This window comes from Strix aluco, chromosome Z (assembly GCF_031877795.1).
Source record: "Strix aluco isolate bStrAlu1 chromosome Z, bStrAlu1.hap1, whole genome shotgun sequence".
In the NCBI taxonomy this organism is placed as follows: Eukaryota; Metazoa; Chordata; class Aves; order Strigiformes; family Strigidae; genus Strix; species Strix aluco.
In genome coordinates, this window is record NC_133971.1 from 1,291,018 (window position 1) to 1,316,047 (window position 25,030).

General features: G+C 40.7%; 1 protein-coding gene across 8 annotated transcripts in view; it reads left to right on the top strand.

Annotated features, from left to right (window-relative positions):
- The window catches only part of MCTP1 (multiple C2 and transmembrane domain containing 1), a 278,735-nt gene that overhangs the window by 75,007 nt on the left and 178,698 nt on the right, over positions 1-25,030 (top strand). Inside the window, exon 1 of one of the 8 annotated variants that reach the window (XM_074811515.1) lies at positions 14,412-14,493. The exons of 5 other annotated variants lie outside the window; for them this stretch is intronic. Coding sequence is in view for 1 of the 3 variants with exons in the window: in XM_074811512.1 (XP_074667613.1) it covers positions 19,442-19,465 (24 nt within the window). In the remaining 2 variants the exon portion in view is untranslated. Of the gene's footprint in view, positions 1-14,411; positions 14,499-19,344; positions 19,466-25,030 lie in introns of those variants that run through there. 2 more of the 8 variants (XM_074811513.1, XM_074811512.1) reach the window with 2 other exon arrangements.

Sequence of the window (25,030 nt, forward strand, 5' to 3'; positions counted from 1 at the left end):
CAGCCTGAAAGAAGTGGAGCAGTAATTAGTAAAAGAAAGTGAAGGTATAACAAGCAAATTAAAAATCAAAAGAGCTGAGGCTGAGGAGTTGGGCATTAGGTAGAACATCTAAGTGACTTTGAAAGCCTTCCTTGGTAAATGTTGGTGACTCTGAAAGTTGTTCACCAAGGAGGAAGTCAGGAATGATGGATTGTCAGTGTAACAACTAATTTCCTTCAGATAGAGGACATCCTGAAAGGGAATATGTTGTCGTTGGTAAATGACTAAAAGATGTTTGCAGTACATGGACTTTTTTCTGGTCTATATCTCTTCATTTGGTAGAAGAAACGCACTCGCTTGGAGGAGCAGGTTGTTGGGTGGTTTTTTTGATCTCTCTACTGTGTCTTGGCTATCACCCAACTGTCTATTAGTTCTTGATTCTTCATTTTCTGTCACTTCCTGTCAGACATTTCATAAAGGATCAGTGCCAACCTTCTTATTTGCATCCTGTGAAAACTTTGAAATAGAACACAGTGGTTTTGGGTTTACAGGTTTCCAGAGATTATGTTCAGTCTGTGGTGAAGAGATTGACAGTGCCCTTTTGTGGTTTGCTCCTTTTGGAAACTTGATAGAGTTGATCAGTGCTTTGTTTCTGATGAGACCTTGGGAAAAGTTTAGACTTGGCAGCTCTTCTCATTCCCTTCTTGTTTCCCTTGCCTTGGAGAAGGAGAAAGCATCTCCAGCAAGATTGTAATCAGGCTTCCCCCGTCTTTCTGAGACAGCAAGTATGACTCAGTACATGGTTTTCATGGTGTGGTTACTGAAAATACAGGGTAAAGCCAATGATTTGCATTTGATTACAGCAGTTAACCAGTTAGGAAGTAATGGGTGGAGGTCACTGTGTGCTGTCTGGTCACAGGTGCCATCTTAAGGTGTGTTCTGCACGTATACAACACCGAAACCTTCTTGCTGTGTCTGGGGTAAAGTCCAGCTGGGTGGTTAGCCAAAGCTGAGTGAGCTTGACCTTGGAGAGGAGACAACAGGCCTGAGAACAGCTAATTGTGCCTCACTCTACCCTGCAGTTCAGGTGGTGGCTGTGGCCCCTGGCAGTGCTGTAGCGTTGAAGCTTGATACTTCATGGCTCTGTTGTGTAATCCTGGTAGGACCCAGGCCCTGCCTACGACCTAAACATTGAAGAGGCATAAAGGATTGATAAGAGGGGAGCATCCTGCCCCAGAAGGCACCAAAAACTGGATGATTGCCCCAGAAGCATGAAGACAGCAAAATTCTGTGGAAACTGGGGGAGAAGTAAAGGTGGGAGGGAGAGACCATGATCACCAATTCAATTCAAGACCGAAAAAACTTGCCCCCCGACACCTGCAAGGAGCATGTGTGCTAATTTACACAGCGAGAGAGGCTAATTTAAATCTAACTAACCAATAGCAGGTGGGATGGTAATTACAGACCAAGGACTGTAAACTTAGATAGGTTTTTACTAATCACATAATAGGATAAATAGGGTGTAGTTCCATTGTGCAGCGTGCCAGCTTTGTGGAATTACCCCCTAGCACCCATCTTTGCGCAACTATAGAATAAAGCTGGTACCTCAGCTCTGGGTGTGAGATTGGCTCTTGCACACTGGGTAACCAACCTTGTTTGAGGGACAACAGTGCTAGCCCTGAATCAGGAGGAGAGGCAGCTCCTGGAAGGAGCAACCAACAAAAAGTATCATGGCACTACCAAGTGTAATAGTATTAAAACTTAAAGGCACAGAGTCACTGAGGCTTGAGAAAACAATGGGCAGGGAGAGGAAAGAAGTGTCTTTTTTTTTTTGTCTTTTTTTTTCTTTTTTCTCCTTGCTGTTGTGGGGCTGCTCCTGATCAGACTTGTCTGCAGGACTTCTGTCACAGTGGACACACGAAGCCCTAGAACAGAAAACTTCCCATTTTATTCACAAGGTCGCTGTCATGACTACTGCTATATTAGTAACTTGTAGCTTGCAGCTTATTATTTTATTCTGTATTGTAAGAACTGGATAATCCATTGTTGTATTGCTGTGTAATTCATACTTGTGGCAAAACTCCTCCTGTAAGGTCAGACACGGCTCCATTAGGTAATGCTTTACTGGGAAACTGACTTGGTTACATAAACATGTCAGAAAGTTTCCCAGTAAAGCATTACCTAATGGAGCCGTGTCTGACCTTGCACATAAACGTATCAAAAAGACCGTGCCGAGGGGCGTTTGAAAAGTGTTGTTTGCTTCTGTACTGTCACAAACTAGTGCCCTGACATGGGGGATTGTTTGCCATTATGATCCTCATAGACAAGCTCTGAGCTACTTGGATTTGATTACTGCAGGGTTCTTCTGGTTGCCCTTCCTACATTATATGAGTTAAGGTCACATGTTTGCCTTTTTCTTCGGCTTTTTCGGTGATTTTATCTATGTTCTCAAATGTCTTAAAAGTCAGTAATAGAATATATTCACTGTAGATGATAGTCCTTTTTTGCACACGGGGTGGGCTCAAAACTGTTTTTGTTCTGCAGAATGTGACCCGAGACATGAAGCTGGGCTTCTCTTAGAAAGAGTTTGTGTCTTGTGGGCTGTAGAAGAGTTTTTCCTAGACGGGAAGTGCTCTCTCGGTTCCAGCTTTACTGCAGGTCTATGCCAAGCTGTCCTGTGAAGTGTAGAAGAGCTGGACTGTCAGCTTCTTAGGTTTATTTGGATCCCTTGCTCAAACTCTTAATCGCTTCATTTTGCCCTAATGAAAGGTTGGAGCTAGTCATTAAGACCGCTTATTGTCATCGTTGTCACCAATCCATCAAGACACTGTCTTCTCTTTCCTGCCTATCACCACAACGTTGGAATAAACTCAGCTTTCCCATCCAAGAAAATACTCAGCGTTATTTGGAATATAGACAAAATATCTCCTCCTCGATTGTTCTTTTCACTCTCGCTAATGGCTGTATCGAGATGCCGAGGATTGTGTGGTACTTAGGAAGCGTTTAGACAGCTGTTGCCTGCTTATATTGTCTGCAAGGTACATATATTGGTTTTGAATCCCTTGCTTGCAGTTGAAAGCAATAAAACAGATTGTAGACAACTCATTTTGGTGTTTTGATAGTTTTTATAAGGTATTTTTCTTAGGTAATGTGTCCTTCTGATGTGAGGCTTAAGTGACAAAATGCTGAGAGATGTGACAGCTTGTGCATTGAGCGGGGAGTGTTCAAACTGTGCTTTTCAGTAGTGATTTACTGCTGTATACCTGCACTACCATCGTCATTTTTTTTCCAAAAATATTTGTACTGCAAGAAGAATGTGCAGAGGTGGCTAATGCTTTAACTTTGTTTTTTTTAAATGGAATACTTTACAAGTACTGTCACTGCAGTTTTACCCAGATACAATCAATAGAAGCTCAAGACTATTAGTGTGCTTTTTCTTGTATATCTCAGCAGTTACTGGTCACACTGAAACAGATGATTTTTGTATGGCTGGCCAGTATAAGCTGTAGTTAAAACAAGGATTTGGGTATGATCTGTGAACATCCTACCTGTGGTTGCCTTGCGTTACTTCTCCATCACCTTGGGCTGCTGATAGTGATTGTAATTTTCACATTTGTGTAATAGTTGAAGTATGTTTATGTTTTGTGTTCAGATATTTGGACTAACTCTTTACAGAAATGGATTTTTATGTGAATAGAAAGAGGACAGGGAAGATTAATTTGATTTTTAAATGCTAGAAAAATGCTAGGAAAGCAAATGTGTCTCTTATGCCTTAAGGAATAGAGAAATGGCAGTGGTGCTCTGGGTTTGGTCCAGTTAACATTAGTGGAGCATTAATCACTGACTATTACTGTGAGTTGTCATGGTTTGTACAAAATACTGGTAGTTGCAGTATGTGTTTACTGTAAGATTTATTTATGAAAAACCTAGTTAAAATCATCATTTGAGGAGTACATTCCTATTTTTATCAAGTTCTCTTTAATGAAAGATACAGCGTATGTTAGTGGCTTCGGCTGAAGAGGTCGCACTTCTCTGAAGCGTTTCTAGCACCTCATGGTTTCTTACACAGTTCTAGTTCTATTTTCTTCGTTAAAAAAATTGCTATTCTCTCACATCTCTTAAGTGTCAGGTTTCATGTGGGGGCAACTGATTTCTGTGACAATGCCAAATGCAATTCTGAAGTACCTAATTCAGTCGCATTCTTGAATTACCTACCCTTGGTCACACCGCGTTATTCATAATTCTCACTCTTTCCCGTTGTGCCAAGTTAAATGGAATCCATCTCGTTCTGTACAGATCAGGCTTAAAATCGGGGAGGGAAAGAATAGTGCAAGGGAGAAAGCATGATCCTGTTACTCATTGACAGAGTGGCGTGCCTTCCAGAAGGTAATCTTCCAGTCTCCTCTCCCAGGATGGAAATTTGAAGTAAGTTGGAGGAGACAGATGCAAGCAGGGAGGAAGGGGAGGGCTGTGGGCGACTGTTTTCCTCCCCCTGCGCAGCTTTGTCTGCAGGGGCTGGGACCTGCAGTCCTCTTGGCTGGTCCTTGGGGCAGTACCTGTGGGCAAGAGCTGTGGGAGTGGAGTCCCTTGCACGGGCCCTGCGGGTGGGCTGGGGTCTCTCTTCTCTTGGGCGATGGTGTTGGGAAAGGCAGGCCTTGCCATGGCCTCCTGCGCTTTTCAAACGACTCGGTGAAGGCCAAAGGCTCGGGTGAGTTCTGACAGTGCCAGGTGAAGCGGGTAGGGGAGGAGCGGGGTTTGGGTTGCAGAGTGCAGTTTTCAGGGCAAGTGAGGAGGTCTGTGCTTCCATTGAGCTTCAGGAGGACAGCAGCAGGTAGCAGCTGGGAGCAGGCACCCTCCAGGGTACGTGGCAAATAAACCGGGCCAGTAAACCTGCAGTGCACTTTAGTCTGTGCAGCCTGCACACTGAAGGAAATTCCTACGTGCTGTAGAGAACTGAGGCCTTATTTTGATCTAGTACTCATTGCTGATCTTAGTGAGAATCCTGCTGTATTTGGTCTGTTTCTTAAGCAAAATCTTGCATTTGCAAGTGTAAGTACAAGCTTGCCATGTGACCACAAGACAAACTGCCTGTGCTGGCCCTTTGAGATCTTCTAAGCCTTGTTTGCTAAATTAGTGGACTAATTAGAGCATGAGGACAGATGAAAACTGGGCATGAGGTAGAAATGTTTTCTTTCTAAATGAAACCTAAGTTCTGTTGAAGAAAAGATGCAAATACATGCACTTCCATGTTCTAAAGACTTTTGTAAATGATTACTAGTGTGATAAGCTTTGGAATTATTTAAGCAAAAAGCTATCTCTGAGTTTCTTCATGAGATGAAGTGTTTGTACAAATTGTATGCCTTCCTACCTACAAAGAACAAATTAAAATTCAGTCCTAAAATGTAGCCTGTTAAAATGATGCTTTCCCAAAGTGTCTTCCTTCACTAGAGGAGATCAAGAGGGTTCGCGCTCTGTTCTCCTCCAGGGAAGTCTGCAGTGTCCCAGTGAATAAAACATGCTGTACTCTGCAGTGACTGTGCTTTGAAAAACACTGAAGCAACTATTTGATGTAATGCTGTCACCGACAGTCCATGGTGAATACTTGTATTTACAAAGATTTGGGAAGGTTTGGGAAGAAGCCGGGGGAAGTGTCATAAATGCATTTTTATATGGGTAGAAAAAGGAGATGCTCTTCAGGTTTCCACACTGGGAAATGGCCATGGTTGCAAATCAAAGCTTTGCTCAGTCTGTTCAATTATTGAAACCTCTTGTGTCCAGTCTTTCCCCAGAGCTCATGATAAATTCTGCTCTCTGATTGTTTGGAAGAAATCATTATGGAAATGAAGAAAAAGCCATACAGACAGTCATAGAGAAACTCTTTGAAAATAAAAAGCATGCTAGCTACTAAAATGAGAAAATGCCCATTCCCTTCTTCAAGAATAAGACAGCACAGAAAATACATTTTTGTGCTGGATTATTTTTATATTTTTGCACTTCATACTGTCCAGGAGGAATTATCTAAAAATTCACTGAAATGTGATAATGGAAAGAAGGTTAAGCATAGTGATACCGGAGCTTTGTAACAACAATTAAACAGTACACATGGATGTCAGAAGTCAGTGACGCGTTCAAATGTTTCTGAGAATACTTACAGCAAATTCCAGAAGTGTCTGGCCTGACACCAGCAAGCACAGTCCAGAGTTGCACACTTAGGCTGCCTGTGTAACACAGACGGCTGCAGCGAGGCCTCTGGTACTAATCTATTAGTATTAACATTTCATTATTAATGTTTTCTTGATGAGAAACTTAACATCCTGCACCTCCTTAAGCTGAAGAGCTGAATGTCAGGGAGGTGCCCTTGGAAGTCACAGACCAGCACTGCTTCTAAAAGTGGGCATCTGTGCTCTCTGTTCAAAAAAGAGACACAATGAAAAAATACCACATCCAGAGGAAGAGTCTCAGCTGTCTCCTTCCTTACCTCTACAGTGCTATTTATAATGGCCTTCCTTGTCAAAATTGCACACAAATTACACACAAAATTGCACGTTAATACAAAAGTTAAAATCTGGTGTTGGATTGATTTGGAGGAAATATCTTTATGAATTTTGTATTACTTCTAACAGTTTTTATGTCCCTTTCTGTTTAGTGGCTTGTCCCAGCTTTCATCCTCTTTACTGTGGTTATTCTAAAAGGAAAGTCCTGAAGGTTAACTGGAGCACTTTGATGGTGGTCATGTCTTTGATGTACTGAAGAAGACTGCTTTATACTAAAGGGCAAAGTATAACCCTGTTTATAAAGTCAGGGGATGTGTAGGGGCATCTTAGGTGAATGAGATGTTTGTGCTGCCTGAGGTGTCAGTTCTGGAAAGATAATTCTCCTAAGTTTATAGGCAGTGTAATTGATAGACGTAGTGTATTCTACAAGGTGACCTACACAAGTCTAAAAAGCTACTCAAAACCCCCTACTTTTAGTTGCTTTAGCAAGACTTCAGGCCATTTTAGTTCAGCACAGACCTCTTTTTTTTTTTTTTTTCCTGTTCCTGTATGGTTTTTTTATAGCAGAAGTGCCCCATGTCATGGCACTCCCTGGGCCCTCTTCCTTCTCTCTTAATTGGGGATTCTGTTATAACTAAATATCTGTCATAACAGATGTTCAGTTAACATCTGAACTGTACCCTCAGCCATAATATTTGTTAAAAAAACTGTTTTTAAACAGTGGAAAAGAAAGACCTGTGCAGACACAGAAACTGCCCTTAGTGCCGTGAAGGGCACTGTCCATTTTTAGTGGTTAAAATAAAGAGGTGTGAGCCCAGTCTCAGATCTCAAGAGCCTGCTTATACCAAGTTCATCTCTTTAGCAGTTACGTTGCACCAGGGCTACAGATCTAAACCGAGGTGGTTCTGTTCTTCATAGAGCTTTTTCTTAAATTCCATTAGCATTTAGTCAGATGGTAGCTCCCTTACGTAACTGTAAGTGGATAGTCTCTCATTTACATGAATGACTGCTTATTTCAAAATCCTTAATGGTTTTTCAAATTAGGTAAAATGCAAGAACTTGTAGAAGATTCTTTTTCATGTCATCTTTAATGGGTACTTAGTAAAGAAAGCCTTTGGCTATTAGAAAGAAGAAATCATCAGCAGAATTGCAAGTGTGTGCGTTTATATTTTAAATGTGTTTGCATCCCCTGGTTCTCTACACACACATGAGCCCATTCTTCATGAATCAGATACTGGAAGTTGCAGTTGGGTTACAAAGTGCTGATGCATTTCAAACTCGCGAGTTTTAAATGAAGAATCAATGCTATCCAAGATTGTGTTTATAGACCTAGAATTTCTACTAAGAAGGTAATCTCTCATTTGGGGAAATATAATGACATCAATAAATTCTAAGTGAGTGCTTGCATAAGAGTTTGTTCTTTACCTGGAGTTCCTTTTCCACAAGCACTTCAGCAGCTCTTTATTGTGTGATGTCTGGGTGGTTTTTTACTCAGCTGAGCTGAGAGATATGTTTTACAGGTGACAGGAGCAGAACAAGAAATTTCAACTAAAGTATGTACCTCTTAATATGGAAGGAGTAAGGATTTAACCTGCGTTTGTGGTGGTGGTGTGTGTTAGCTGTGGTTTCCACTTAGTTTACTAAGGGCAAACTGACTTTTTGGGCAAAACCCTGTGACTTGTGCTACCAAGTCAAAACCTATGGGTCTGACTGTCAAATCCACCTGCAAAAAGTTAGACAGCTCTTGAATTAGGGGAAGAAAACTCTAATTTCCATACAATTGGTGAAATAAGTGTTAAGATCTGTGGTAGCTTTGCCTGTCATGCTGCTATCAAAATAGATTTCTTCCCCCAAGAATTCTCATGATTTGAAAGATATTAGGGTAGGCAAAAGAAATCCAAGAAGAGATCTACTGGAAGAAAGTTGCAAGAAAAATGTCAAGTATGTTGTGTTAGAAGTGTTCTAAGCCAGAGGGCAGGAAAAAAAAATGGGATGTGTATTCTGCCAGAAATGCTGCCAGATCTTTTAGCTGATAAGAATTGCCTTATTGCATTTGTGTGAAGGTGTGAAAAGAGATACTAACCCGGTTCGCATGGGGACTGTGATAGAGACTTAAGAGTGTGCTTATGGGAGAATATAAAAAAATGTAAGAGAGGTCCAGAATTAGCTCCTACCATTTACATGTTACTGTAGAGCTTCACAGATCATCAAAGAGCAGTGTAGAAAAATAACAGTTTAAGGTCCCAGGGCCATTTATATGTGTGTTGGCAAGGAGCTGCTCATCCGTGCCCAACTCTGAGCTCCTGGTTTTTGAACCAGGTTATTCATGGCTGGCCAGGGATTTCTGCACTGTGTGTAGGCACACCTGAGCAGATTGGTACAGCAAGGCAGTAGTGTAACCAAAATCCCCTGAAGTTGTATTCAGTTGTCTCACAGACATGAATCAAAGCTGGTTTTGTAATGAGGCTCTAGAATGGGTTTCAATATATGTAATCCTGAAGGAATATTTTCAGGAATTGGTATAAATACTATAGACATTATTTTCCATTACACATGAGCAATGAAGCTAAATTTCGGTCCGCTTAGGCTGTCTGTGCTTTGTCAGCTCACCAACAAGGATATGATGGGAGATGGTGCCAAAAGCCTTGTTAATGTGGAGATGAACTCTGCCCGCTGCCCTCCCTTCACCCAGCGAGCCGGTCTCATCGTAGCCAGCTTGGCTTTGGTGATCTCATTAAGAACTGACCAGCTTTGGTGTATCTGGCAAGCAAATACACTTTTTTTTTTTCAGGTGAGGAAAGCACAAGTGAGTGCCACTAGGTCCTGTGGGGTAGTAGGTGAGCAGAGCTGCTGTATTCCTGTGGAATTCCTAAAACCTCTCAGTGTTTATATACCACAGAGGATATAAACTGGATTGGTAATGTAAAATGCGGAAAAACAAGTCACCCCCCTCTCTGGATTTCTGGTTGGTTTTCATTTTTATTCGTCCACTCTTCTCTATACAAGCATATCACCATATAATCTATTTGATTTTTAAAGATTTCCTGTCAGCTTGGCTGTTGCATAGGCTGCTGACTCTTCGCAGGTGAGCGGGCTTGCTGCAGAAGTTCGGCGAAGACGCGGTCCCCGCACAGGACAGGGTGCAGGCGTCAGTGCCCATTTGCAGCAGCTGTTCCAGGCCTTCTAGAACTCTCGTTGGTCTAAATATTGTGTATTTGTGTTTTCCTCTCTTAAATATTGATTTAACAGCCTCTCTGATATCCCCGCCTCAGGCTGTTCTTTTGTGAACAACATATTGTGTGAAGCATTTTTACTCTCTGTTGGCTAGTAGCGTGAAAGTGTAAGTGATGGGATGGATACCTGGTAACTCCGTTCTAGTGGGCTATTAGGTAGGCAGTGTCCTCCCTGGGAGATTCATAGGTGATCGTTTGTATCTGTTCCAGACTTGCTGCTCACTATCTCTAGAGAAATCCCCTCTACCGGGGTTTGTTGTGACATTCTTGGAAGGACAGTCGTGGTCGTTTTGTCTGAAATTTTTTCCCTCATTTGTATCAAGGGCCTCTTCACCCTCATCACCCTTCTGTAGAACAGTTAGGCATGAGAAGCCTGATCTTCTCATCCTGGAAGATGCTCTCTCATGGCTGCTATTTGGAGGAGTGTGCTCACAGTGGGCAGAACTAGAGCAATCCTTTCCAAGGCTTCCACATGTACAAGAAGTAGCTGGTTTTAGTTTTCTAAACTTTTTCAGCAACTCCTTAGTGGTCTGTAGGGGGAAGGCCGGAGGTCTGTAAAGGCCAATACACTCAGTAAAATCATTACTTGTTTTTTGGTATTTTTTTCACGTTTCAGTAGGAAACTCAGTATCTTAGTAAAGTGTATTTGATTCCATCTGCAGAAATAATTCATGTGGGCAGATGTAATTAATAAGAAATTCAGATGAAGAATGCTGTCACTAGGCAGAGAAAAACAAGAGGCATTAGTCAAGGTATAGGCAAATAGGCATTAGCAGTTTAACTCATGTAAATTATTCACTCTGGCTGCGTCATTTGGTACCATTATTTAGTTAACTGTTGTCACTAATGGTTATGGTTGCAGCTCTGTCTCTTGGTTATAAAACTGAGGCCCCACAGAGCAAATGAAGGAAGGAGCAATGGCCTGGTGGCATTCTCCCTGCCCGAGGCCATGCAGCCTGAAACACAGGGCAGCTCAAGTGCTGCTAAATGTACCTCTGGTTACAAGATTGGGCATTCACCAGCAGCGAAAGTATCCGCATTCTGTGAAATTAAGAAAAAAGTACTGTCACATTAAACAAAATACTTGAGTTGAAAGATACAGTACTTGTCAGTTTAATATTGAATGCAGTATGCTTGTATCCTTCTAATCAGATGTCGTTGCAGTGTTAGAATTACTCTCTTTTCATGAACTGATGATTGTATTCCCCTTATCGTACCAATACTAACAAGAGCCATCTCATTAATTCCGAATTAATTTAGAATGCTAAATCAGGAAGTAACGTTACAAACTCTTGTAGGTAGTATTTTCCTTTTGAACCGTGCATCAAACTCTGGGAAACTGGATGCTGCTCACGAAGCTGTAAAGTTTTCTGAAGAAAAATAACACAACTGTTGTCTAAGTGGAACAGCTGAAGTAAGTTGTTCCACTCTTTCAGGTCAATGTACAATGCGTTACTCAAATGACTAGATTAGGGCGTAGTTAATCACAGTTTATTTTTTCTTAATATGACTAAAGAACCTTTTCAGATGATTGTTTCAAAAGCTAAGTCATCTAACTGAAATGTGCACGTGGATTCTGGAAAAAGTGTTTTTATTATGTGTGTTTATTGGCATATGAGCTTCATCAGAAAATCCACATTTTAAACAAACTTTACTCAGTGTTGCAGGTCTACTGTCTGCTGTTCAGTTTCTCATATCAGAGAGCTGTGAGAGCTCTTTTGCCTTCCAAATAACTGATTTTCCCATCCATTGTAACAGGGTTTCAAAAACGGAATTTGCAGAGCATTTGTTAGTGGAACAATACATCATCACGTGCCTTTAGAAACTAAGGAGGGAGGCACATTCTGAAACTGAAAAAAAGACCAAAAAAATACTTTCTCCCAGCGTTGTGGGAGAGGCACACTGTTGTGTGTATGCTGTAGTGTGATGTGCTCAGTATCCCAGCTCTTCACCCAAGCGTCCGTTTGAGCACTCTGGATGGCATTTCAGCCCGTGCTCGTTTCGTTTCCCCCTTCACTGGGATGGAAGAGAGGCCTCTGTGACTCTGGGGGAAATCCTCGGCGTCAGGACCCGGACAGGTGGCTGCTGGGACTGGCCGGATGATGGAGAGTTCAGGAGGCATCGGTCGAGAAGGGGATGCCTTCCCGAGTGTGCCTGACTGATCTCCATCTCCCTGTTTTATCCACAAGTCGAAGGGGCTCGCTGAGCTGGGTCCCCATCAGCAGCATCCCCGTTTCAGCATGTCGTTGTGGTCTCAAGTAGAAAAGTGCTTGCTTTTACCATCATGAAAAGCGATGGCTGTTTTACCATCTTTCAAGCGACTTCTGCAAAGAGCTTTTCCCAGATGGATTTTGACCATATATAAGAACCTGTCTTTTAGTATTTATTAGTTTGGAGCAGATGAGGTTTACTGCTTTGAAGGCAGGCAGCAGTGATAGATGACATTGCTTTAAAAAACGTACGCCTTACAATTTCTTCTTTCTGTAGTGTTTTGTCCTCCATTGCTTTTCCTCTGTGGAAAACACGTGAGGTTCTTTGGAAATTGCTGTTAAATGAGAACAGCAACATATGTGCTACTTAAAAATGAATTCATTGTTCTCCAGAGCTGCAGTCAGGGAGATAACAAATGTTACTATTCCTTTCGTGGACCCTCTCACAGCAATATCTTGAGTTCTTTGCTGTTCCTCTGCGAAGTAAGGGAGAATTATTACGCTTCTTCCAGTGGTCGAAAATGAGGCATAGAGGGATTAAATGATATGAGCAAGGGCAGATGCTTGTATCTGAAGCCACAAATTCTACACAGATTCTTATTTGAATAACAAAATCATCACTCCTTAACATTTTTTTTAAAAAAAACCTTGCTGGTTTAGGGAAAGTGTATCTTGTAGTAGAGAAAGGAGATGTTTTACTCCTTATTAACCTGTTCTCCTAAGTTACTTCTGGGTGCTGGTAGTGAGGAGAGATTTGCCAATGTGCAAGTTGTTGGCATGGAGATTTGGGTAGCGTCGTATGTGTGATCACATGTGTGTCATGTGTATGTCACATACCTGATCTTTCTTCGTGCCGTGGGGGTGATGACTGCTTGAGGTTTCTTCTGCACCCATTTCCTATGATTTCTGTTATTTCAGTGTATCACATCTCACCCAGGTCTATCAGAACCTGTAGTCATGGTCTTAGGTGAGTGATTCTGATATGTACTTTTTTTTTCTTTAGGGGTGATCTCTTCTTTTTCCTGAAGTGAATGCCAAAAGCATATTTAACTCCACCATTTTGAAGTGAAGAATGAAGTTCAAATTAAGAAAGAGGTGGAACATTCTGACCAAGTCCAGTGTGCAAGCTGGCTGCTATGTGATATAAGTAATTCCACCAAACTTCGGCTTTGTAGCAGCATGCTGTTGAGGGAAGAATCTGGAATTCTTAATGGTGTTTCATTACAGCCATTAATGACATATAGTAAATCAGCTATTTCAGTGTTTCAAATACGACTTACTGAGAAAAGTGGTTTACCCACTTGGCTGCAGCCTGCTGTCTGCTTTCTGATTACCCATAAAGTTTAAAAGTAGTATTTCAGAATCACACCACTGGATTTAAATCTAGACTTACATATTCCTGGGTGAACTGCAACACTCTGAGAGGGGGTCCCAAGCATCCGGGAACATCCTTGTGGAATGGAGAGGTCTGGGAGGAGAGAACCCACCTTTCCAAATGGTGCTTGTTTCTCACTGCCAGTGGAAACCAAACCCCAGAAAACTGAAAACCCATAGATCAGAAGCAGTCTGATACTGACCTCAGAATGCACAGCACAGGTAGAGATTTTATGGAGAGCTGTTTCTCTTTCTGTATTCAGGATTCAAGCTAAATTAAAGCAAGATTTTCTTCTTGCTTATGTAAGAATAAAGAAATAAATTGTCATAAAGGTACATAAGACTGGACAGGCTCTAATGCCAAACAACGATACGTGTCCAGTTGTGGGATACTTGTACTTCTTCATTTATAACTGAATGCATATTGAAATTCAGTTGGATAAAATCTACATCTATATTGCTTCCTTCTTATCTCAATTCCTTCTTTTTCAGCCTCTGATAGTTCTATAATGGCCAAGAAGGAATTTTTCTGAAATTTTATGATTAATATCAGGTGGTATGTGAATACTCAATACTTAAATCAGCTCAATACTCAACTCAATACTTAAAATATCTTCAGAATTAATATACTAGGATAGAAAGTATCCTAGGATAGAAAGTATGAGTTCTCTTTCATTTTCATGGAATACTTATGTATGCATTTATTAAAACAAACATATTAAATTTAGTATTTCTCTGCTCAAGGTATTATTTGAAAAAAAGTTAGTGTAGGCATGATCTATAATTCAGCATTTGCCAGCTGAGCTTTAATATTTGTTTCATACCAATATTTAGTAAATAAACCACAGAACCCTTCAGTTTACACCATCATCTGCAGTGGGGGGGAGGGGGGAGGAAGCAGCTTTCAGTGTTTAAAGATGTGGAGATAGTTGAGTCATTTCCTCCAAATATGTGTTGAAACATATTCAGATATCAAGACTTATCTTGCTTTCGTTCTGAGCTGCAGTTCACAGCAGTAGTCAAATGATACTTGCACAGAGCTGTTGCTACCAGCTGGAGGTGAGCAGTATTACCGAGCAGTTGTCAGCTCGGAAGGCTAATTCAGATTTTCAAGTATCTTTGTGAAGCAGGAGATGTTTATCTCACTCCTGTAATACTATTTTAGATAGGTGAAAGCTGGAGGAACTTCTCAATTTGGACCTGGTAAGGTAGGAATTTAGTTTTTTTATAAGGTCGGACATGCTCTGATACAGCGTTACATGCATCCTGCTTTAAAATGTAGGTAATTTAGAACTCTGTCTTGAAGATAATTAAGTGTTTGCTTTTGATGGAAACTGCATGCCCTAAGTTGATAATACAGGACGAGGAAAGCTGTTTCTTCAGTTTAGAGTATACAAAATCACACAGAGAGAAGCATCACTCACAGGTAGACTGATGTCTGCACTAGTTTAGAATTCAAGAGATTTTCTGAAATTTCACTGTTGTTATTCTTTTGCTGAATCCTCCATGTTAACAGAAGAATATGCCTATTATTTACAGGTTTGGTAGTTTGAAGACTGTCATTCTTCCTTTTAAATTGCTCTCGGATATCTGTCTTCTGCTGAGTAGTTTGTGGATTTTTATGGATTTTGTGTCTGTAACACACTGTCATCCCTTAATGGCAACTGAATGTATCTAAATACCCAGGCAGCACATAGTCAAGTAAATCTAGCTGACTGTAAAATTGGAATCTTATTTTTAAAATGTTTTTGCCATTTGTGTTTAACAGACCAGTGTTATCTTCATAACGTTGGTCTTTTGAACTATTAGTACAAGCACTAAGGAAGTTCCTCTTAGAAGCAGTTTAGTGTTTTACTGATAGCAACACCATCGCTGTATTTGCTTTAAAATTAATTCAGAATAGTTCAAATGCCATGTTCTGATAGTTGTATTTCCCAAAATTTAAAATATAACTTTGTCATATAATTTAAATATAAAACTTCTTCTGAATAACTCAGGTTACATAAAGTGTGTGTATATTTACGTATATGATTTGTTATGATTAATAACATGGAAAATGGTTAGGACTGTTTCAGTATGGTTTTCTGCTGTGAAAATGTAGAGTGTATTTTTAAATACGACACCAGATGATTTTTTTTTTTTAGAGAATGATGAATATGGCATATATGTTGGCTTCAGGTATTTATCTCATTTTGAAATGGAGACAGCTAATTGTTCGCAGATCATCTTTGATATGGATGTGACACCTGTCTCTAGTTCCCAGCTGAGTTATCCTTCATGTGCCATGTTTGACATAACTTGCAGTGTAATTCTGCACTCTTCAGGCAAGTGAGAGGATTTTTGTGTGTGATACTGCAAGTTTCTTTAGCAATGATAGAAATGCTAGCTGCCAGAAATTAGGATAGTGCTGCCTCTGCGTGAGACTTGGTCTTTGGAAAAAATAGAAAAATGAAAATGCAGATGTGATTTTAATGCTTCACAATTTGATAGTTTTAGGAATGTAAGGTTTATCTTGAACAGAAAAAAGTATGTGATTTTTGTATTTTCAGTGTATTTTCATCCCCTTACAGACTACTTTTATTTCCCCATTTACTTTGTGCATGCCTCATGTGTTCACAAGGGCAAGTGTGTGTACTTGCAAAAATGTGCTCATACGGCCCATGGAACTTCCCATAATCTTCTTAAACCCAAAATGGCCCAGGAGTGCTCATTCTTTTTGCTTGTCCTGGGAACAGAACAATTCTGCACAGACAGAAGTCGGATCTAATTCATTTCACGATGATTTTCATTTATTCTGCTTAAAGAAGCAAATTTTTGAAAAATATTATTCTCTTGGGATTTTTGAGAGTGCAGGTAAATGCACCCTCAAGTTCATGCTGGAAGCAACTTCATGTTTATATAGTCACACACAGTATGTCTTGGATTTCTTTCAGAAAAATGGATTTCTTTACAGAAAAAGCCTGGAATGTTCAGGGGGAAGGTTTAAGTTACAACCTGTGTGAGCACTCCAGCATAAATGCAGGGCATATGTATAGGCTCGCCTTGAAGTGTTCAGGGTTTGTGCGTGTCTCTGTCTTGGACATACTCTGCTCTTAGGGGGTGGAGGGTGGTGGTTCTGGATGCCAGCTGCAGCACTGCCGTACCGGTGCAACCAGAGGTGGAAGGCAAAACAGCACTTGAGGAAAGGCAGCTGAGGTCAGCATATACTTTATTACGACATTTCAAAGCAGTGGAGAATCACGGAATGGCCGAGGTTTGCAGGGACCTCTGGAGATACCCAGTTGAACCTCTTGCTCAGAGCAGGGTCATCTCAAGCAGGTTGTGCAGGACCACGTCAGAGCAGGTTTTGAGTATCTCCAGGGACACTCTCCAGGCAACCTGCACCAGTCTTTGACCACTCATACAGGAAAAAGAGTTTTTTTCCTCATGTTTAAAACGAAATATCCTATATTTCGGTGTAATACCATTGCCTCCTCTGTTACGGGGCACCACTGAGAAGAGCCTGGCTGCTGTATGTCACCCTCTTGGATAGGAAACTCTTCTTCTCCAGGTGGAGCAGGCCCAGCTCTCTCAGCCTCCCCTCATACAGCAGATGCTTCAATCCCTTCGTTGTCTTTGTGACATGTCATTGGACTTGTGGCAGTGTGTCTGCGTCTGTCTTGTACCCGGCAGCCTCAGCACTCCAGGTACAGCCTCACCTGTGCTGAGCAGAAGGGGAAGAAGTGTTGAGTGACCTCCTAAAATTGAAAATAAGCTCCTGAAAAAGGAGGAGGAGTCATGAAAAGCTCCCCTTAATTAGCTTTTTCTAGGCTTTTATTTTACACTCAAACCAGTTTTTAAGGTGTTAGTCTCTAATCAATTAATCAAGGCCCTTTAACACATTTAGTATATTTTTAAAATTACCTTTCATTCAGAGACAATCATTTTGTAAACAGTTGTGGGAAATTCTGGTAACTAAAGACTGAGGTCAGTAAATAGCTTCACATTCCTGTGGGATAAGAGAGCCTGTTGCTAATTTTTTTCACAAGATGAATAATCTGATATTAAAATTTGCTCTAGAAAAATTTTGCATACTAGTTGATATTTAGTAATTAATGAAGAGTGGTATCCTCCTTTATAATATTAGCTCCAGAACTAAGAGTAGACCTTTCTCCCTTGTGACTCGGGGTTTTCCTTATAAGCAATTTTTGTTCAATTTCCCTCAAAAATTGAATAAGGGAACAAGATAGGGAATGTGATTAGTGAGAAGGATGCTGCAACAAATTTCAGGAGATTTAACCAAATTGCCTTGAGTTTCAAAGTAATTCCCATTCTGTTTAACAATCCTCCTTGAAGAGATTAATCCAGGTGGACGAACCACTGAGATGAACATATAGGTAGGGCAAATGAAGTCTGTCAGTCATGGTGCAAAGAAGGCATCATGCTTATGTTCGAGACAGCTCTAATTATCTGGGAATATCCATGGGATTTCTAGCAAGCTGTCTGCTTGTGGAGGAAAATCAATTCTTACTCTACTGCATTTGGGCATGTGCCAGTCCACTTGGACTGAAGAACTTCCTAGTCGGCAGCCATGAATGAGGCCAACCTGGAGCTACCACATCCAACACTGATGCTTTAGGAGAAGGAGTCACTCCCGGGGCAAGCTGGGTCCTTCTCCAACTGCAGCTTGAGCCAGAGCACTTCATTTCTCCAAGTCCCTGACCTCACTCAGCCTTAAAATTGGTAGTTAAGTCAGTCTGGGATGAGACTTCAGCAGAGGCTACTGGTCTGATTGATTTTATGGCAGACGTCTGGGGTGTGGAGAAGAGGTGTCTGTCATTTCAGCTTCCCCTGGGCCCTCCACCAGGCTTTGTCCTGTGCTCCCCACAGTGCCGGCGGTGTCTGGGCAGGGACTGTGCTAATGCAGCTGTAAGATGGAGCCCTGCAATGGTCCTACGTTCTTCCAGGAAGGATGAATAATCTCACAGTATTTGTGTGCTTCACAAGGATGGGGAAAGTATAGGTGGTGTGGTGAGCAGACACTCAGAGGAAGGATGCATTCACCTGTCACCAGTGCTGATACTGGTTCTTCTGAGCTGGGTGCTCAGGATGCCTTGGGGGGGTCAGAGTATTTTGCTTCCAGAATGTTCTCAATTACTGTGCAGATACTCCTGTTTTACTCAAAAATTCTAAAACAAATTAATCTTTCAAGAGTTGTGTGTGATGATTTTTGTGATAACGGCATCAAGGAAGGGACCAAAAATTTTTTCATAGTGTAAATTCATGAGAGAAGGTGAGCAGTTGACTCTTGAAAGATGACATTCAGCTATTTTTGTCATCCCCGTTCTAGGAAGAGTTTCTTAAAGTGAGAGTTGATTAATATGATAATGGTTCATATATGCTTCGTTGTTACTGGTGTCATTTAGGAATAGTTTCCAGCACCTGCAAGATTTTGGGGCATCATTGTAAGAATAGACTATATTTACAATTATTAATGAATCAGAGCTGTATCTCCTTACGAGTTGAGAAGGGGAACATCTTTCTGACAAGTCAATTCCTGAACTGTGAGCTGCCCCCGTAAAAAGCACAAGGGCTAAACCACCTAATAACTCAGTTTTCCTCATCTGCCCCTGGATGACACAGCAGTGATAACAGACCGTGCTGTCTAATTGGACAATATCGTAGGATCTTCAGTAACCGATAGAGGAGGATAGCAACACTGCCTCATACACCCACAAAGAAGCTGCTCCAGGGCTGTGGGCTGTCCGTGCTTTTCAATAAATGAAGTTCTCTTAGATTGTGTTTCACCGAAAAACTGTTGGACGACTGGAAGAGAACTTGCATCAACCTGAAGAAGAGGCGGCTTGTCAAGCAGCCTGGGAGGGAGCAGCAGCTCCTGGTGGTGTTAATACAGACTCTAGAAAAACAGCAGCCACCGGTGCCCGGGAGGGCTGACAGACAACCCCGGGTTAACGTGCCTCCAGGAATTCTGAAAGGTTAGGCATCGGTTCCCTGCCAGAAACTCAGGGGTTGTAATACACAGCTTAATAAACATTTTCAATCTTTTCTAGACAAAGAACCTATCACTGAAAATTACCAGAAGAAAGATGTAGTACAACTTTCGAGGGAAATTGCTCTACATTTGCTACTGTTTCACCTGAACAGCTTCTTCATGGCTTCACCAGTCAGCAGACAGGTATTCTGTCGGAAAGCCGCCTGCATTTTGTTTCATTTCCTCTGTCCCTTGATTAGTCATTTATGACCGTAGGGGTTCATTCTGAAGCTGGGACCTGTCTTGTCACTCTCAGATATCTCCCAGAGACGCACTGAGTAATGCCCACAGGGAAAGACTTTCCCATTTTATCTGGCACTTGGTGATACCATCCATGTAGCAGACATGTGTGCTGCCAGAGACTTGTGCCTGGTAGTGAATACTGCTGCTCGTAAAGTCTTCATTTTGACTGAGGAAATCAGTATGACTCCGTGGGTGGGCCTTGGCTGTCGTGTTTGCAGAGATATTTTTCCTCCTTTGATATTTGATAAATCAATTCAAGATTCAGGTGGGTTCTTGAGGGGATTGGTATGGTCCAGTCCCCATTTTCACAGAGTTTCAGGACCTTTCCAAGAAATTCTGAGCAAATTCCTTTCTCACTTTTTTTGCTTTAAAGCAGTCAATGATTAAGCTAAAATGTGAACATTTTGTCAGGTCTCTGGAAGATAGGTGTGATTTTCTGCGTTGTGTATAGATCAGGCAACAGTGAGTTTTGCCATTAGAGGACTGGGTCTCCTCCAGTTCTCCAACCCAAAAGCATCACTGGTACATTTCCTTGCAGACTATATTCCACCCCACAGCAGATTTCTCTCCTGGGAACTGTGTGTTGTATATCAGGATTGGGTTAAGGAACAGTAGACCTGCAGTGGCACTTCCGAGCTGGTTACAGCTTTTTCTCATCTCATCATCACCTTTGTATACACCCTGGAACTTGTGGCTTCTGCCATCCCAACCTACTTCTTGGGGCCACAGAATTACAGTACCAACTGGCTGCCATCACTGGGGCCTCCACGATGTTCTTGAAAGGCCTGAGCAGTAAATCCCTGCTTGCAGTTGTGAAAATGTTCACCTCAGTGAAGAGCTGCAGTCTTGTGTCGTGAGACCACAGTCTCATGTTTCATCATCAGTCGTCATTCATAGTGTGGAGTTCTGCGTTGTTGGTCATCAGTAACACAAAAATTAGCTACGACATGCTTGGCTACTGCAGCTTCTATTTCTGGAAAGCATCCATTTCTTTGCTGTGCTTCAACATTTTTTGCATCGGTCAAGACAAGCGGAGAGTATCTAAAAGTATCACGGAACAGTTCCAGGCTTTCCCAAAGACGGGAAGAAAACCCAGTGACTTCAATAATGTCTTCTTTCAGACTGTTCAACCTAATAGTATTACACATCTTTTCAATATAAAATACCTACTTTTTGGCATGTTCAGAATGTTGAATTACTCCTTCACTGGCATCTTGCAGGTCAGGCTGAGGTTCTCATCCTCCAGGATGCTCACATAGGGACATTCAGGTATCTGTTGGATAAATGACTGCAGAAAATGTGTCTGTGGTCATTACTTTGCATCTCATTCTTGTATCAAAGGTTATGCAGTAATGTCTCTGTTGAATTAAGGAGCTTGCATGAACAATATAATAGCTGTAAGGCTGTGGGGTTCTTTAAGAAATAAAATAATGTGCATAAACACCAACACCCATCTCTTACATCTTTATAGGCTTTCCCAGGGAAGAACAAAAATTGCATGGTTAGCACTTGACTGTCCTCATTGCAAGTTGGGTTTTTTTCTAGTAGATTCTTCTTTGCCATTATTTGTTGCACTACTTGTACTGTATTTTGATTTAACTCTTTCTTGACATACCAGTTTAACTGTTGTTGGTAGGAAGCCTTTCTGTGACCAGTTGGTATAAAGACTGTTAAAAATCATGCAAGAAAATGCCTTTAAAGAAACAAGGACAGTTAGACACTCTTAGTCTTGCTTAGAGACTATGAAACCTTCAGTAGAATCTTGTTGTCTGTTTGAGTATAGACTTCACCTGAATACAGGTTGACATGAATTTAGTTTCCAGGTTTTGGAAGCTTTTTCTTCAGACCAAACCAAAGTGATCTTGATAACTGCTGCCTGCAGATCTCTTTGCCCCATTCAGCTGAAGTCCCTGGCGAGTAATTATGTTTATGATACTGTATTGAAACCTCGTGTGGCTGTCTTCAGTACGGTTACTAGCTTCCATACAGCAAGGAAAGATACTTCTGGAAAGGTACTTCCAGTGCATTTCAGTAGTAGTGGTTTAACTGGAGAAGTTTTGGACTGGGAACATGTCAAAAACAGTTCCTCCTAGTTTATATCTTGCTTCTGAAAAGCAAGGTATTTCTGGATGCCAGAAAATAAAGTTTTTTCTTACGCATTCATAGAGATAACCTCAAGTAACAATACGCAGTCAGAAATAAATTTTTCTGTTAACATAGCCTTCTTGCTTACATAAATAAGCATGTGAATTTTGCAGGCTGTAAAGGCAAAGCAATTTAGGTAATGTATTTAGAAAATGTTTTCCTCCAATACACATGAAGCTTCTGTTTATACCGGGTGTTGCAACCATGTTGTGTGTCAAGATTTTTTGGTCATTGTTTTCTGAAATGGTAGTTCACAATGTCGATTTTTGTGCAAATAAAAACATAAGAAGAGCTCAGAGCTGTGGAGGGATAGAGGGTTAGTAGTCCGCTGTCGTCGGTGGTGTTCAGGTACACACGCTTGCAGGGTTAGGGCTACTTTTGTTGAATGCTTTGTGTAGTTTGTTGCTGAACAGCCAAAAGTGTGACTTAGAAATGTGGGTATATTTTGTAGAAAATAGTTTTGTTTTGTTTTATTTTAGACATAGTAGAATGTTTCCTTATCCTGTGTTACAGAGGATTTTTTGAAGAGAAAGCAATAGGAGTACCCTACCGGTTGTGTTGATCTACTGTTTTAATTAGATATGTCAGATCAGAAGTGCACTGATATCTAGCATACCTACTTAATTTATTCCTGATCTCCCCTGTAACGTTATTCAGAAGGCAATTATACACAACGCATCCTTCCCTTCATCTTCAGCAACCAGCTTCTCCTGAAAAGGCACCTGCAGAGATTAGGGAAGTTTTTGTCTTCCTGTGAAGAACCGTACAACCGCTGGTGAGGACACAGGGGTTTCTCTACACCAGCCTCCACCAGAAAGGTGGAGAAGAACCTACTCTGGGTGTGCTATTTCCTTCTTTAAAGAAGAAACATTGTCAGAAAAAAGGTGTTAAAAGAAGTGGTTCCAGAGCAAACCAATAAGTTGGAGCAAATCTCAGTTCAGAGAGTAAAATCTAAGTGTCAGACCAGCTGAATTGTTCACAAAAAGATGTTTAGCTAAAAGCAGTAGCTACACAGGACTGCTGGGCAAAAATAGGTAATTTTAAAGACAGTGAACATTTCTGTACTTATAATTTTGATCAAATTCACAACTCAGTAGCTGAAATACCACATACAGTAGTTTTACATCTTCTGCAAAAGAATTGCTCATCAATGGGAGGTTAAAAAGCTCTGAATTTATCAAAGCAGTACCAGACAATGGGAAACAAAGTGGTAAAATGTATTTGGACTTTGAAAAAAACTGTTACACAACCTGTTACAAAGAGGTTGAGGCAATATATTTTTGAGGATGAAAAGAGGAATAAGAGTTGAAAAACGTAGCACAAAATTATCTACCTGTACTCATATATGAAAACAAAGACGTTCTTCAGTCCTTGAAAAGCTTACAGTCTAAATCCCTGTGCTTACAATTTGTTGTATGTCGTTGAACTACCGTGTCTGTAAGAAACACTGATAACCCCAGAAGGATTTGGCATGGTTACAGCAGCTGCTTTTCAGAGAAGAGACCAGACGAGAGCTTTTAATTTGTGATATAACAAGGGAGGATAATAATAACATGGGGGTAGGGTGGGGAAGCCAGGATGGAGTGTAGCAAAACTGGGAAGGAAGCTGTGGTTGCTTTATTCAAGAATAAATTTATAATTTTGGTGGAGAATTGGTTATTTGTTTTTGTTTTCTGTTTGCTTTACTAATCTTAGTTTCTATAAATGCTGCTGCAGAGGTAAAATTTTATAGTAGATTTGAATGAATAAGTGGCAGTAAACTGAGTTTTCCATCCCAAAACCAGGATATGGAGACAGATGGAAAGAGGAAAAACTTGGTGGAATCTCTTCTGATTGCTTTGCCAATATCAGTATTTGTTTGGTTTCCTTTGCTGCCAGACGGGGTTAGTGCTTCAACTGAAAAAAGTGATTTGAAGTGTACTTCTGAATACCAAAACTTTCAAAATGTTAACATGCTTACATCTTTTATTATTATCTCTGCATCTATTCATTATGTTTTCATACGGAAAGGTAGCAAGCTATTAACAGTAATCAGTTTGGTACTGAAAATGAGCATTTGCTTTTGGTTGCTTTCAAATAAAGAGCAACAATTAGTAGAGGTGTCACCAAAAATATTCCCATTCTTCTGCAGGTGTAAATGGTCCTTATTGCTGTTTGATTCCTAACGGTTTTCTTCAATAAGCAGATTAAATAGCTTTTTCAGCCACAGCCGAAAAGCTCAGGAAAGAGGCTGAATCTTTCATGCACTCATGACTCATATTTAGCCACGGTGTATTTCCTGACAATGTAAACTAGACGGTCATATTCAGAGCATATCAACATACATACAAATGTGTGTGTATGTATGTGATTAATGATAACTTTAAAAATGTCTTTACTCTGCAGAAATAATCTTGAATTCATGGTTCTTTGTAACAGAGACATTTCAGACTAGCATACATGCACTGTTGCCATTACGTGATAAAGAGCACATGCGCAAAATCCGACTTTTAGTTCATCAGTACATTTCATCCAAATCAAAATCTTCACAATAACAGTTGAGGCTTTTCACATTTGTTATAAATACCCATATTTTGTCTATGGGAAACATCTGTTGTATGACAAGCTTTAGCAAAGTAGCCAGTCCCATCCAAAGCACAGGCATCATTAATCAAAAAGCACATTATTAGTGCACATAAAATGCTACTAATAATTCCTGCACATTTCTAATAATATTTAAAATCCCAGAATGTTCTTTTATATTGCTACTGACATGGATTCACATTATACTCCTGCCTTTTTATGTAGGGAATAAGGAAAACAGACTGAATGAGATGAAGTGAGCTGTGTAACTGTTTTTACCCAGAAGTTTCTCAGTTCTTCCTGACTTGCCATCAACCAGAACACTGGCATACAGAGTGTTGTTTAGGGACACGATCATCATAACTCTTTGGTTAGAAAAGTAAATACTTTCAGTGAAATTAAAAATGGCTTGTCACTTGACTTTATTGTCGTAACTTTGAAGCACAGTCAGTTCCCATTAGTTGTAGTGACAAGAAGTTGACAGCCGCTTGGATATTCAGAATTTCTGAATTTCTTGCAAGCAGGTGTTTGCAAAGCATGAAGCTTTGACAAATGAAAATGATCTGAAGAAATCAGTTTGAGCCAGGCAGTAATTAGAGTGGAAAATTCTGCTTATGCAACATTGAAGACACAGTTACATTACTTCAAAGTTTTTGATTATGTTTTCCTGTTTGAAAGCTGGTAATATTTCATGCCATGCTGTGAACTCTTGACTGCTGATGTTTTGCTGCTTTCTCCTTGCAGGACACTTTGATTTAA